General features: G+C 36.7%; 1 protein-coding gene across 1 annotated transcript in view; it reads left to right on the top strand.

Moving 5' to 3' along the window:
• Positions 1-12,743, top strand: part of Kynu (kynureninase) — a 119,999-nt gene that overhangs the window by 47,342 nt on the left and 59,914 nt on the right. Inside the window, exons 5-8 of the mRNA XM_057755465.1 lie at positions 1,722-1,783; positions 3,186-3,257; positions 4,768-4,842; positions 7,331-7,477. Coding sequence (XP_057611448.1) covers positions 1,722-1,783; positions 3,186-3,257; positions 4,768-4,842; positions 7,331-7,477 — 356 coding nt within the window. The remainder of the gene's footprint in view (positions 1-1,721; positions 1,784-3,185; positions 3,258-4,767; positions 4,843-7,330; positions 7,478-12,743) is intronic.

The following is a 12,743-nucleotide window of genomic DNA, read 5'->3' as shown; positions in this document are numbered from 1 at the left end:
GTTGTCAGTTGCCAGAAATATTTTAAGTCCAATAAAAAGATTATGTAACATGTGATAGACCAAATTTCCCAGAACCTGGTAGTCTTTTTTTTTCTTTTTTTTTTTTTCATCTAGTAACTGATGGAAAGTAGTCTTAATCAATATGTAGTGCTTAAGCAAAAATGAATGTCTGGGTTTCTACATAAAAGCTCTTCAGTCTTTCCGTTTCTTTGTTTTCTTCTAACAACTACTGTGTTTTCTTATCATTTTTATTTGTTTTTAAACGCTTTCCCCCATTAATTCTGTTTTCTTGCAGTATTGTTTTCTTTCTGTACTTCTTCTGTTTTCTGCATCAAGCTTTTTTAAAAAAAATGGTTTTCACAATCAATACTTATAAATAACAGAGAATCAAGCTGCTGGATAGGGTTTTATCTCAGAAGCAACAGTAAAAATAAGTTATACTGCAGTGTAGAGAAACACCTAGAATCGAGCTATTTTAATACTACATTTGAAAAGGTATGTTATATGTAGGAGAAGACACATACCATTATATGTGATATTAGCTTACTATGTCTTTTTACCCTGTGTAGACATGTAGATGGAGATTTATTTTCTGGCTGCTTGGCTTCAAACCTAATTCTCCTTAAGATGACCAGGCATGTTTTTAGTGCCTACCACCTCTTCACCAATTGTACAACAAATAAAGAAATCCAGATAGCAAATACAAGTAGCCTCTGACCAAAGGAAAATACAGACAGGTTCCTCCTTGAATAGCTATGTTGATTAAGAATTCACTAGTTAAACACTCATTTCCAGTGACCCCACTTCAAGTCAACTTACACTAGAAATTATTGGACTTATTATCACATTGACTTCTGTGTTTCTAAAGGGAACTCTACCAGAGTTCTATGTCTGTGAATAAACAGTGTACTACAAGAATTATATATTTTCTCTAACAACTTTATGAACTCTTTGATATTCGTTTCTTCGGTATTGGTGAAGAAATCATTCTTAAATAGGCCTAGTTTTCTGGAAAATTAAACCTCAGAAGGTGTGAAGTACTTCTGGGTTGTCACATCCAAAGTGTAGGCTCTGGCTCCCATCTACTTCCAGTTCTCCATCCTTGGGAGTCAGGTCCCATGGTATGTAGGTAATAAATATCTGAATTTTGCATATGTTTTCATCAGACAGTACACATTTCTATTGTCTTTTCATCCCTATGGATGAGCAAATATTTAAGCTATGACATTTTGTCATGCAGCTCTTTTCTCTTGGCAACCATGACCAATCTCATTGTAATAACAGTGAGATATGTTTGGCAGAGTTGATTTCTGTTACTAAAGGTGAGCTTAAGTTTGATGTCAGGAATGACAAACTTTAAATATATGATTAACCCTAATATCATTTTAAGTTTATTTTCAAAAATTACACACATAAAAAGTACTCTTCAGGAATTTTGCAAATTAATATGATAAACCACTGTCATAGAAAATGATTATTATTTTTGCCTTTCTTATTCATAACATCAAAAGAGGGGTTTGATTTTTTTAACTGTGTCCATTTGTATAATTTGGTAAGTGGGGAAGTTGGGGACCCCCCATTTTCGTAATGACACATCAATATACTCTTATCTCTAATAATATTGATATGCTCAAGTAAAGCTCCAGCCTTATTTTCCAACTACATTCCAAATCAACAAGAAAAGCCTCAAATATGATGCATCTTTGATGATTATTTTCCAGGAGCCCATGAGAAAGAAATAGTTCTAATGAATGGTTTGACTGTTAATTTACATCTCCTACTGGTAAGATTTCTTTAACATCTGTGTTTTGAGTTCCCTCATTTACAAAATCTGAAATGTTTCTATTTTAAATTCATAAGTAAGTCTCCGATGGTCTATTTATTAACGTGTGAGATGGTCTATATTTTCACCAAAACATTCTAGACCATGATCTCATGGTTCCTTCTCAATCGTGAAAGAGTTATTTCTTACAAAGAGCTTTGGAGTAATGAGTTCTCTAGAGAACAGAGGAAAATAGTAATAGCACTTAAAAGAGAAAATTGCTCAGTAAGGACCCTCACTGGCTAGCTCAGAGCCTCTCAGAAAGGATGACTCCCTATGATGAAAAAAACAAAACAAAAAAAAAAAAAAAAAAAAAAACAAGCTAGTTGTTTCTAACATCAAAGTAAAGCGCATCTTTGGTAGATGAAGTCAACTCTGCCAAATGTGTCTCACCATTATCACAGTGTGACTGGTCATAGTTATCAAGGCAAAAGAATTGCATGACAAACCATCACAGATTAAGTGCCTTAGGGGTTTGTTCATACAGATAGAGGGGGGGGAAGCAAAATGTTACATTCTGATGAAAACATGTAAGAGTATGTTTTCGAATCATTTCTAAAAGTTCATACATCCTTAGTTTTGACTTCCAACTAATTACTTAGTGTCTCTTTAACGTTAGTCAAGCTTCTCAGTGTCTCTCAGAAATAGTGTTTCCCTTTGTAATAATGAGGACAACAGTGTCTTCCTCATAGATGTACAGAACTCAATGAGGTAACATGTGAAAATTAATTTAGCACCCTGAACCATAAGGAGCATACTGTTAAAACATGTTGTCATCTGTATTAGAATCTGTGCCAAGCTTATTGTTCAGGGACTTCATGGAGAAATGAAAGGGCCAGTGAACCAGTAATGTACTTATGGCCGGTGCCTCTAAGATGGACAGGGGTATCCTGAGAGGGCAGAGGCATGCTTGGCTGGACCTAATCCAAAATGTTATAAAGCAAACATCTAGACAAGAGGAAATGGTGATAAAGGGAACCAAATTGGCAGTGTAAGATATGTAAATAAGACATGCATAGAACAAGCTATTTCAGCCTCACTCTAGAGAAATTACCTTTAAATGCTTAAGAAGATAAATTTTCAATTAACATTTAGGTAAAGCCTTAGAATATGTTTTCATCTGGTTCACATTTTCCTCTGAGTTTGTTTTCCATTGATAAATGTAATGAGACAATATCTCCCCCATATCCATAATTCATTGAAAACTAGGCTAATTGGAAAGGTAACCCTGTCAGATACCTTAGATGTTTAATTAATTAATGTCTTTAGAATGTTGGAGTTTACAAAATGAAAGTGTGGCATAAAGGAGCAAATGAGTAAATTGTGCATTAATGCTTCTCAATAACTCTTTCTCTCATTGTAGTTATCATTCTTTAAACCCACACCAAAGCGGCACAAGATTCTTCTAGAAGCCAAAGCCTTCCCTTCTGATCATGTAAGAATTTCTTCAAATTATATTTATGTTCTTTCTACTCTTCCTAGCAGGACATATCATTTTCCAGACTTGAATGTTTATTCACTAGTCATTTCCAAGTAAGCGGACTAAAAAAGATTTGTCAAGTGCTTTTGATTTACAGGTTTTTTTCAGATAGTAGATTTATTTCTTTCGTTCAAGCAAAACATGTGTTCTGGGAGGAAAGGACTGAATGGGGACATTGATTTATTAGTCTTTTTAAAGATGTTGAGCAAATCGTTCCCTAAATCAAGTGTGGTTATAAATGTTTTATTAATTCGTGTTGCTCTTTTATTTCATAAAATCAAATCAATACAAACTCCACTGCTTAACCCTTTAGCAATGTTCAGTTGTCATATGAACTTGTATTTGCATCTCTTTTGTCAGAGTATGCTAGCAACACTTATTGATTTCTTTCCATGAAAAAAAAATATTAAAGAGCGAGTTGGTGTGGGGAGATGGTTAAGTCTGTAAAGAGATTGCTGCACAGGCAAAAGGACCTAAATTGGGATATCTACCACTCACGAAAAAAGCTGAATATGGCTGTGTGGGCCTGTAGTCCTAGAGCAGGAGACGAGAGAGACAGGAGGATGTTTCAGGATTGCTGGATAGCCTGTGTATCTTGTCAAGAACATCCAGTTTCAATGAGAAACCCTGCCTCAAAAAAACTAGGTAGAGAATGGTCAGGGAAGTTACATTGTCATTGACCAATGGTTCTTATATGTGCATGAGAACACACACAGGAAACTGTACATATAAATACAGCCCAACACAGAGAAAAGATTAAAGGATTTCATGTAGCTCACTTAACAAATAAGAAATCAAGGTTTCAGTGAGACAAGCCTCTCGTTCGTTTTGATTTGAAGCTGTCTGGTTATGTTTCCTCCGGATCCATACACAGATGAAACCTTTTCATTTAGATCTAAAGAAACTTCACTTCAGTCTTTTTGTTATTCTATTACACTACACCTTGTAATTTTAAAGCATGTAATCTATTAAGCCAAATGGTTATTTTGGAAAAGAAAAAAAAAAGATTAAGACCATGCTACCTTGAAGAGAATGCCAGCTCTCTTAGTTATTTGGCCTCGTTCATATCTTATTTCTCCCTGAAGTTTCCATGTCATCTGTCTCTGCTACCTGACTCCTCCTATGGTGAGCTGCTAGTATATCCTCACTCAAGCCCAGCCCTTCAAACTCCCCTCCCAGTTGTGAGTTGCACTACGTGAATTTCAATGTAGTATCTCCTTATATCCAACAGCTACTCTGCACTTGTGATCACCTTTAGTATATGATACTTCAACAAATGCCCCAATTCCTCCTCCCTTATATTAAGAAGGACCTCTCTGTGTAGCCATTCGCTTTACCTTCAACATGTGGTTTAACAGAATGATATGGTTTCATTGTTATTTTATTGTTTGTTTTAGAAGAGCTGTGTTCATGGACTGCTATGCTTTGAACTTAATTTATTGAATAAAATTGCTTTCTTTTTCAGTACGCTATTGAGTCACAGATTCAACTGCATGGACTTGATGTCGAGAAAAGCATGAGGATGATAAAGCCAAGAAAGGTATCTGAGAAAGAAATAAATGTCCATTATCTTTCTACTTAGTGTCCATTGATTTCCCTCCATTTTCTCAAACATTTGTTATCTTCAAGACTTTTATGTAACTTCCAAGAAAGCATAAGAGACCTCTGTATTTGTTACTATTAGACCTTTTTGTTTTAAGTAAAAAAATAATAAATGGGAAAGTATATTTATTTTCATTTTCAAGAGCTAGATACATGCCAAGAAATTTTTCTTTTAATATCAATGGGAGTCTATAGTGGTCAAGCAGGTGAGAAAGGGATGTCAAACTGAGTGTGCCACTTTAAACTCCAAATATAGTTGCTGGTCGATCTCATTATAATCAAAGACTAGAAGTCACTGTAAAATGTCTCTCATGTTCTTTTGCAAAGTATTAATTTTTTTCTTATACATAAGATACAATAAGTTTTCTAAAGCCAATAAGTTGGAGAGTCTGGGAAACCAGTGTGTGTGGTAACCAACATGCAGAATTAATGATATAAGAGATTCTCACATCTGTAAGACATAATTGTTTCCACGTGTTATATAAACGGGTAGTTTCGAGCATAAATGAACATAGCACCCAGGAACCAGATTCAGATTCAGGGTTACATATGACCAGCATTCTATTTTCTGGGTTCATTCTAACCAGGTATGAACATTACCAGACAGCTTGAAATCAACACTGAGAGGTTTCTCTCACTGAAACCTTGATTTCTTATTTGATTCATGGTGACCCTTTAGACAGATGAATTCCACATTAGTTTCTGTTGTAAGCTACCACGTTGGGCTGCCATATGTCATAAGCCGCCTTTTTGAGGTGACTTCTGCCACGATCCTAGTCGCAGTAGTGGGTTGGTATGTCGTAAGGTAGGGACATGAGGATTAAAAGTGTTAGGTAGGAGGAACAGAGATAAGAAATAATCACGGAGACATAGGATGGTATCAGCAGCAAATACTAAATGCTGAGTTCTAGGGTTCTGAGTCCTGAGTTCTGGGTCCTGAGTCTGCCAGTTTTTAATTTTCCGTAAAAGTACAATGTGGGGGCAAGTAAAAGACTGCTCTAACATGATACAGAGGACAACTAGAACAGTTACTTGCTTCATTACTTTGAGACAAGCCATTAATTGATGAGAAAAGCATTCTACTGCTTAGGCAGTGAGCCCACCCTAGACCAAGTATCCTGAAGGCAACCACTTCTTAGATCAAACCTCCTAATTCAGAAGGAGCAGAAGTATGCTTGAATTCTCTGACCTTTGGTCAAGGTGGACCATATCTAACTGTATGGGCCATCTTAATGTCCAAAAGACCAAGTAACCACACACTAGGTCATGGTATGTAGTGAGAGTTTTTGTCAACAATATTGAGCAAGCTAAAACTCTCTGACTTTCAGATAAAGTGGAATAGGTTGACAATTTGAGGCCTCCACAAGTTTCTAAAACATTCTTCTTAGTCGGTTTTTCAAAATTGTTATTCTCAAACTGATTTTATATATATATTGTAGTTCTAATAAAAAAGATTTCAATATCAATGCTTTTACTATTTGGTATATAAACACTAGGACTCTACTAATAAAAACTGCAAAGAGACACACATACACACACACAGACACACACACATACACCTGCATACACACCTACTTGTCCATACAAGTCTTCTAACATGGAACTTTGGCCAATAGAAAGAAATTTGAAAAATTACATAGAAGGATAATAAAAGATTATTTTAAATGGCTTTCTATATGATATCAAGGCATTAAGTATGCACTAGCCCAAAATTTTGTCATGTTTGGTACAAGAGAGGATTTGTCGAGAGTTAGATGTACCTTAAACTTGCTCACCCCTAAGCAGATGCTTCACGCTTCTCTAATTTCTTACAGCTTCAGTTACCTTTGCAGGACTGAATCTCACATCATTGACAATTTTCAATCATTAGTTGTGGTGAGGAGGTTTAGAGAACCTTTGTCCTTGATAATTTGTTTGGATTTGTTTTCTTCATGTTTGTCTTTATCTTTACATTAACTTGGAAAAGATTAAATTTTAAAGTAATTGAAACGTCGATTGGGCCAAACCTATCTGAAAGATGCCTTCAGGGGGAAAAAGTACCACTGACTTGCTGAGTGCAATATGAATCTCCAGCTTTGTTATAGGGCATTTCTTGGGACTTCATGCTTTCTTTATTGGATAAAGATGGCTGGAAAACAATTCACGGGTTTGTAAATAATAAAGAATTGAAAACTGAAGTACAAAGGAGCTAACAGGATTGTGCAGAGTGGCACTTAAATGAAACCTCTTTAGCGTTTCATTTTTTATTTCTCTGTAGCCAAATGTATCCTAGCGCTGCTCTTTTGCCAGATTTCTGAAGATCATTGGCATGGGGCAGCATAATCACCTTCCATTGCTGTATGTAGAAAAGACATTCTACATACATGGATGTGGAGCGACATGCTCATGGCTGTCATACTGTGTAACTTGCACTGAATTTGGCTTAGGGGGAAGAGACCTTAAGGATGGAGGACATACTGCAAGTAATCGAGGAGGAAGGAGATTCAATTGCAGTGATCCTGTTCAGTGGTGTGCAGTTCTACACTGGACAGCTCTTCAACATGCCTGCCATTACAAAAGCTGGACAAGCAAAGGTAGATCTCACTTCTCTCCTTGTCACTGCCCCCAGGGGGCCCTCTTCTCGAGAGTGGCCCACCTGCATTATCTTATGTATGTTTTAAATTATTCTAGGAATCCTTTTCTTTACTGAGAAAATTTAAATTTTAGATATTATTACTTCTATTGTTATGATTATTGTGTTTCGAGTCATGTGTGCATGGAATCAAGGATAAAACCTTACTCAAAATAATATCAACTTCATGGGGGCCTCTTGGGTCCAGAATGAGCACATTTTGCGTACATGATGTGACTCTTCAGACTGCAAAAGGGGTCTTCAGGACACGCAAGGACTGTTAAAAAGCCCACGTTCGCACATTGTCTTACTGTAACTTGTTCTAAATGTAAACCAGCTCTTACTTAAAGCTAGTTACTTCTAGATAGGGAAATGTGGGCGCTATTAGGATCTCATGTGGAGCTATCAGTAGGATGAGTTTTACTCAAGTGACTTTTAGGATCCTGTTTTATTTGGCTAACAATCTTTTAGCTTTATAACACTGTCTATAGCAAAGGTGTTTATTACCCATGTATACTACTAATTCAAAATTAAGTTATTTGTATTTGTATGTCATGTCTTTATGTATATAAGTAAGTGATTTAAGAATTCTTTTTATTAATTTTGGCCTACAAGAAAGAAATCAACTGGGAGAAAAATTCAATAGTCATAAGTCATATTTAAAATGCTAAGTAGCTTTTCTGTTTGATTATGCAATCAAGCCTTGTATTTAAAAAGGTGACAATTGAATTTTATTCTGAACATTAATAAGTTATAGGATTATTATATATGTGCGATACAGCTAATATATGCAGTTATTGAGGCTAATGAATGGAACTAATGAAAAGAAATTTAGTACCATTTTCAGTGGTCTCTAGGAATTTCCAAGCAGGACTTCCAGCTGATTTGATGGATCACTGTGAAAGTGGTGCATTACAAAAGATATAAAGATAATGCCTTCTTAATTTAGATATTAAATCTTAAGCACCAAAATAAAGGGAGGCCAATAAAACTTGTGTTTTAAAGTGTTCTGCAAGTCATCAGCAGCCATGCTCCCTTCATAGGCAAGCATGTCTCATTAACCTTCATAGAAATGATGCAAGGGACAGAGAAGGACCATGAGCTTGGCAATTAGACAGTCCGGTTTGCAGTTACTGGCTGGGTCATGGCCGTGTTATATGATTCCCAGAAATTTACTTGACTTCTCTGGGCAGCATGTACCGCGTGTACTCAGTGTTAAGAACGTAGTGTCTGAAGAATGTGGTGGTTGCCTCATGTTCTGCTGTTAAGCACTGGTCCCTCCCCACTTCTACTCTCTTCCTTGAATATGAAATTACAGGAATGTCTCAGATGTGGGCTTTATTTCCCATTAAAGATTTAAATGAAGGAGTTAGAGAGATGGTTTCATGATTAAGAACATTTGCTGTTATTGCACAAAATCAAGTTTTGGTTCCCAGCATCCACGTGAACACTTAAACCATTGGCACCGGCAATCGTGGGCATCCTTCATTTAGTCTCTGAGCCACCAATCCCAGGCATCCAATGGCTTTGGTTTAGCCTCCAGGCCACCAATCCCAGGCATCCAGTGCCTTCGTTTAACCCCCGAGCCACCACGCACACTTGAAGCTCAAATACATACATAGAGGAAAATACTCACATGTTTAGCTTCCGAGTCACCAGGTATACTTTAAGCCCATATACAGGCAAAATGCTCACATATTCAAAATACAAATAAAATAGGAGACTCTTGAAGATAAGTGTGTTTATTAGATTCTCTATTCAATCCTTGTGAAGGGATTTAGTTGCTGAAACCAGTCTCTAAGTATGCCACAGGCTTTCATTCATTTAACATGTCTATTGAGTCAAATTCTCATGGTACATCCAGTCAAACAAATGAAGGGAAAAATGAGCAGTTCCAATCTAAATGGAATGATGCCATGGGACTGAACGAGTGATATGACTGACTTAGATTTACCCATTATCAAATTTATTTTAACAAATGTTTACCCTCTTGCTATATAATTGCTTTCGTTCTCAACTGGAGTTGAAAAATTAGGCTAATTTAAAATTAGACTTATGTAACTCTCCTGTGTGGTCTGTGACTATAAAGCTGAAGAAAAAGACAGGGAGAAAATTAAAGGTGTCAATCAAGAAATAAATTGACAATTGTAAAGTGGAAGGGGACTTAAAATTATCAACGTTAAGACTGAAGAAATGAGGTAAAAGAGAGGGAAGTTTCTGGAAATTGAGCATGATAGCAGCCAAAAATGACAATGAATAGAGCAATGAAAATCAATGAGTCGGCTATGAAGTACAAACTTCAAAATCTTGAAGTAAAATTTACAAAGTTTGTAGTAGGGAAGTAGATACACAAATTTTGAAAGGTAGCTTAAAAATGCATATATAGCAACAACAGTACAAATCGTAAGTTAGCGGAGTTATTTTGTATCTTGAAATTAATTTAAAAATCATTGTATAGCTCTCCAGGTCCTTTTAAGCAACTATACGGTTGAGGTATTAAGGCTGTACTTTCCTCGTTATTTTTAGAAGACACTTTCTCACAATAGATTTGCTGGTCCTCTTGCTCTTTATGGTCATTTACACTTTCATACGCAGAGTTCCCTGAGCCTTGGGTGTAAGAATTGTGTTGAGGCAGTCGGTGCTTGGCACCCTATGCTTACTTGTTCTCTGATTTTTAATAGGCTTGCTAACAAGGAAGGCTAAAATTGTAAGGGACCCAACTGTAGACAAAGAATGATAGGCAACTAAAAACTGCTGAGAGCAGGAGCAACATTGTTCCTCAGGGATAAACCCTCCAGCTGATTCTACCAAGTGGTCAGCCCTGAAATTATATGCATAAAAAACACTAAACAAATTGAGAATGCTGTGTTTATATATTTATGGATATGTATATGTGTGTGTACATGCTCAAATACACACACACACACATACACACATGTGCACACTAATCCCATTCATAAGGGTGAAACCCTTGTACCTTACTGTCTGATGCCCCCATTCTTAATGCTACCATTATTTAACGACTAGGTAGTATTTAACAAGTTGATATTATTTATTATTTAATACTGTGTGAATGGGGAGGGATACACCAATATTTAGAGGATAGACCTTCCCATCCCAAATTCTGTCCATTTTACAAATATAAGCTACTTCTTCCAGTTTGACACTTTATAGAAGTATAAATTTTGTGCAAATATAGACATGTTGTACCTGGTTTGTTCCAAGGTTGTGATGCTAATTCATCCATGCTGTATTTAGTAACAGTCTTTCTTCATTATGTCTCCATTTCAGGATAACATTAACAGAAAGGAAATTTAGCACAGTTTCTCCATTTGCATCAGAGCAGATATGTGGGTTTGTTTTTTTGTTTTTTTTTTTCCATTTGAAGACTGTTACTATACATACTACCTTGGCTGTTACTACAAATCGCTTAGGGTAAGCTTCCATCACATTCCTGGCAAGTCTGTATTTTAGAAGCAGGCTCCCTTGGTCATAAGTTGTGTGTGAATTCGGTCATAAGCAACTATATCCACCAGTGTCCTATGGACTTCTGTAAATTTGGTGTCCAGTCTGAGCAGTGTGTATGAGACCAACTGCTGCCCCGCACACCCAACAACAAGCACTATCGCCAGTCTTGGTATCAGTTACTCAATGCCCTGATTACTCCTGAGAATCTTTCAAATGTGTGTTATAGTCCTTGGGTATCGTTTTTTGTGAAATGTCTTTTTTAAGCTTTTTTCCCCCCCTGTTTTCTACTATTATCTGGTGTTTTCTGATTAGGTGGTAGGTGATGTAAAATTAATTTTTGGAGGAGGGAAGAATATCCAAGAAGTATCAAAGAAGAGATCAAATTCATAGAGGAAATGAGACCACAACTTTGTTTTGTATGGTGACTGTAGGATGGAGAAGTGCTGTTCATAGCAAGGGGAAAGTCTGAGGTTTGGATGGCAAGGCTGAGGAAAATGGAACAGAGTGGATAAAAAGCCACAGGGAAGGCCATGAAGTGTCAGAGACATCAGTTGAACGATAGATAAGTCATCTATCTATTCTAGGTTCTACACGGTCGTTTTATGTTATCTTTCCGGAGCTCTGATTTCTATATTTCTGATTTTCTTACTCTATAATTTGTTTCTAGTAACCTTTATTGGCTATACCAACGACATGCAGATGTAATCCCTTAACCTCCACTCTCTCCAGTGATTTTTGCACTGTCCCTCAACTCACCTCTTGCTGCCACTTGAATGTCCTGGATTACATCACAACAAAAAATCAATAGTCAATGCTAATCTGCTCACAACACTTTGACATCCAGCATGTGTTTGAAGGTCACGTGCTTCACCATTATTACGTAGAGTTCAGCTCTGGTTTCCTAGTTGGATCAGTTTTGTATTTCTTCTGAGTTCCTTTTTCCTCCCTTCCTTCCTTTTTCCCTTCCTTCCTTTTATTCTTTCTTTCCTTTTTTTCTTCTTGATGCTTGAGATGAAGCACCTCCTTCTCCTGAATGCTGAAATTACAATCATGTGCCACCATGCCAAGCCTTCTGATCTTGCCAATTTTTTCAAGAGGAACTTCAAAATAATTTATTTTCCATTTAATTATTTTAAAGTGAGAAAAGAATTGCCTGCATTCGGTATTTTCTGAGAGTCTGGGTGAGTGCTTTGCTGTTGCCACGTTGACCTTGGGAAGATATTTGAGATATCATGAACTAATGGTGTCCTGCAGAGTACTTTTAGAGTTTTGAAACTGCATTAGTTATTTGGTTTTTTTCATTTCTTGTGTATTAGTTATTTGTTTTTTATTCTTCTCTGGTGTATTACATCCAACTGCAGTTTCTCCTACCTCCCCTCCTTCAGTCTCTCTCTATCCTCCAGCTCCAGCCCTCCCTACCATCTACCCTCAGAAAAGAGCAGGTCTCCGAGCAACATCAACCAAACATGGAACAACATGTTAAAATAAGACCAGGGACATACCATCATATCAAGGCTGGACAATGTAACCCAGTAGGAAAAAAAGGGTCTCACAAGAAGGCAAGAGTCAGAGACTGCCCCTGCTCCGACTGTTAGACTTTTAAAAAATCACGTTTAAATTCTACTTTCTCACTGTCTGCTTTTTCTTACGTAGTCCTCAGTCAAATATTAAGATTTGTATTTATAATGAGCAGAATGCCAATGAAAATCAGCCCATACACAGAATTCCCTTTGGCTAACCATAGAACAGTGGTGGCCTGA

This window comes from Chionomys nivalis, chromosome 22, assembly GCF_950005125.1.
Source record: "Chionomys nivalis chromosome 22, mChiNiv1.1, whole genome shotgun sequence".
In the NCBI taxonomy this organism is placed as follows: Eukaryota; Metazoa; Chordata; class Mammalia; order Rodentia; family Cricetidae; genus Chionomys; species Chionomys nivalis.
This window is presented reverse-complemented; position numbering and strand designations above follow the sequence as displayed.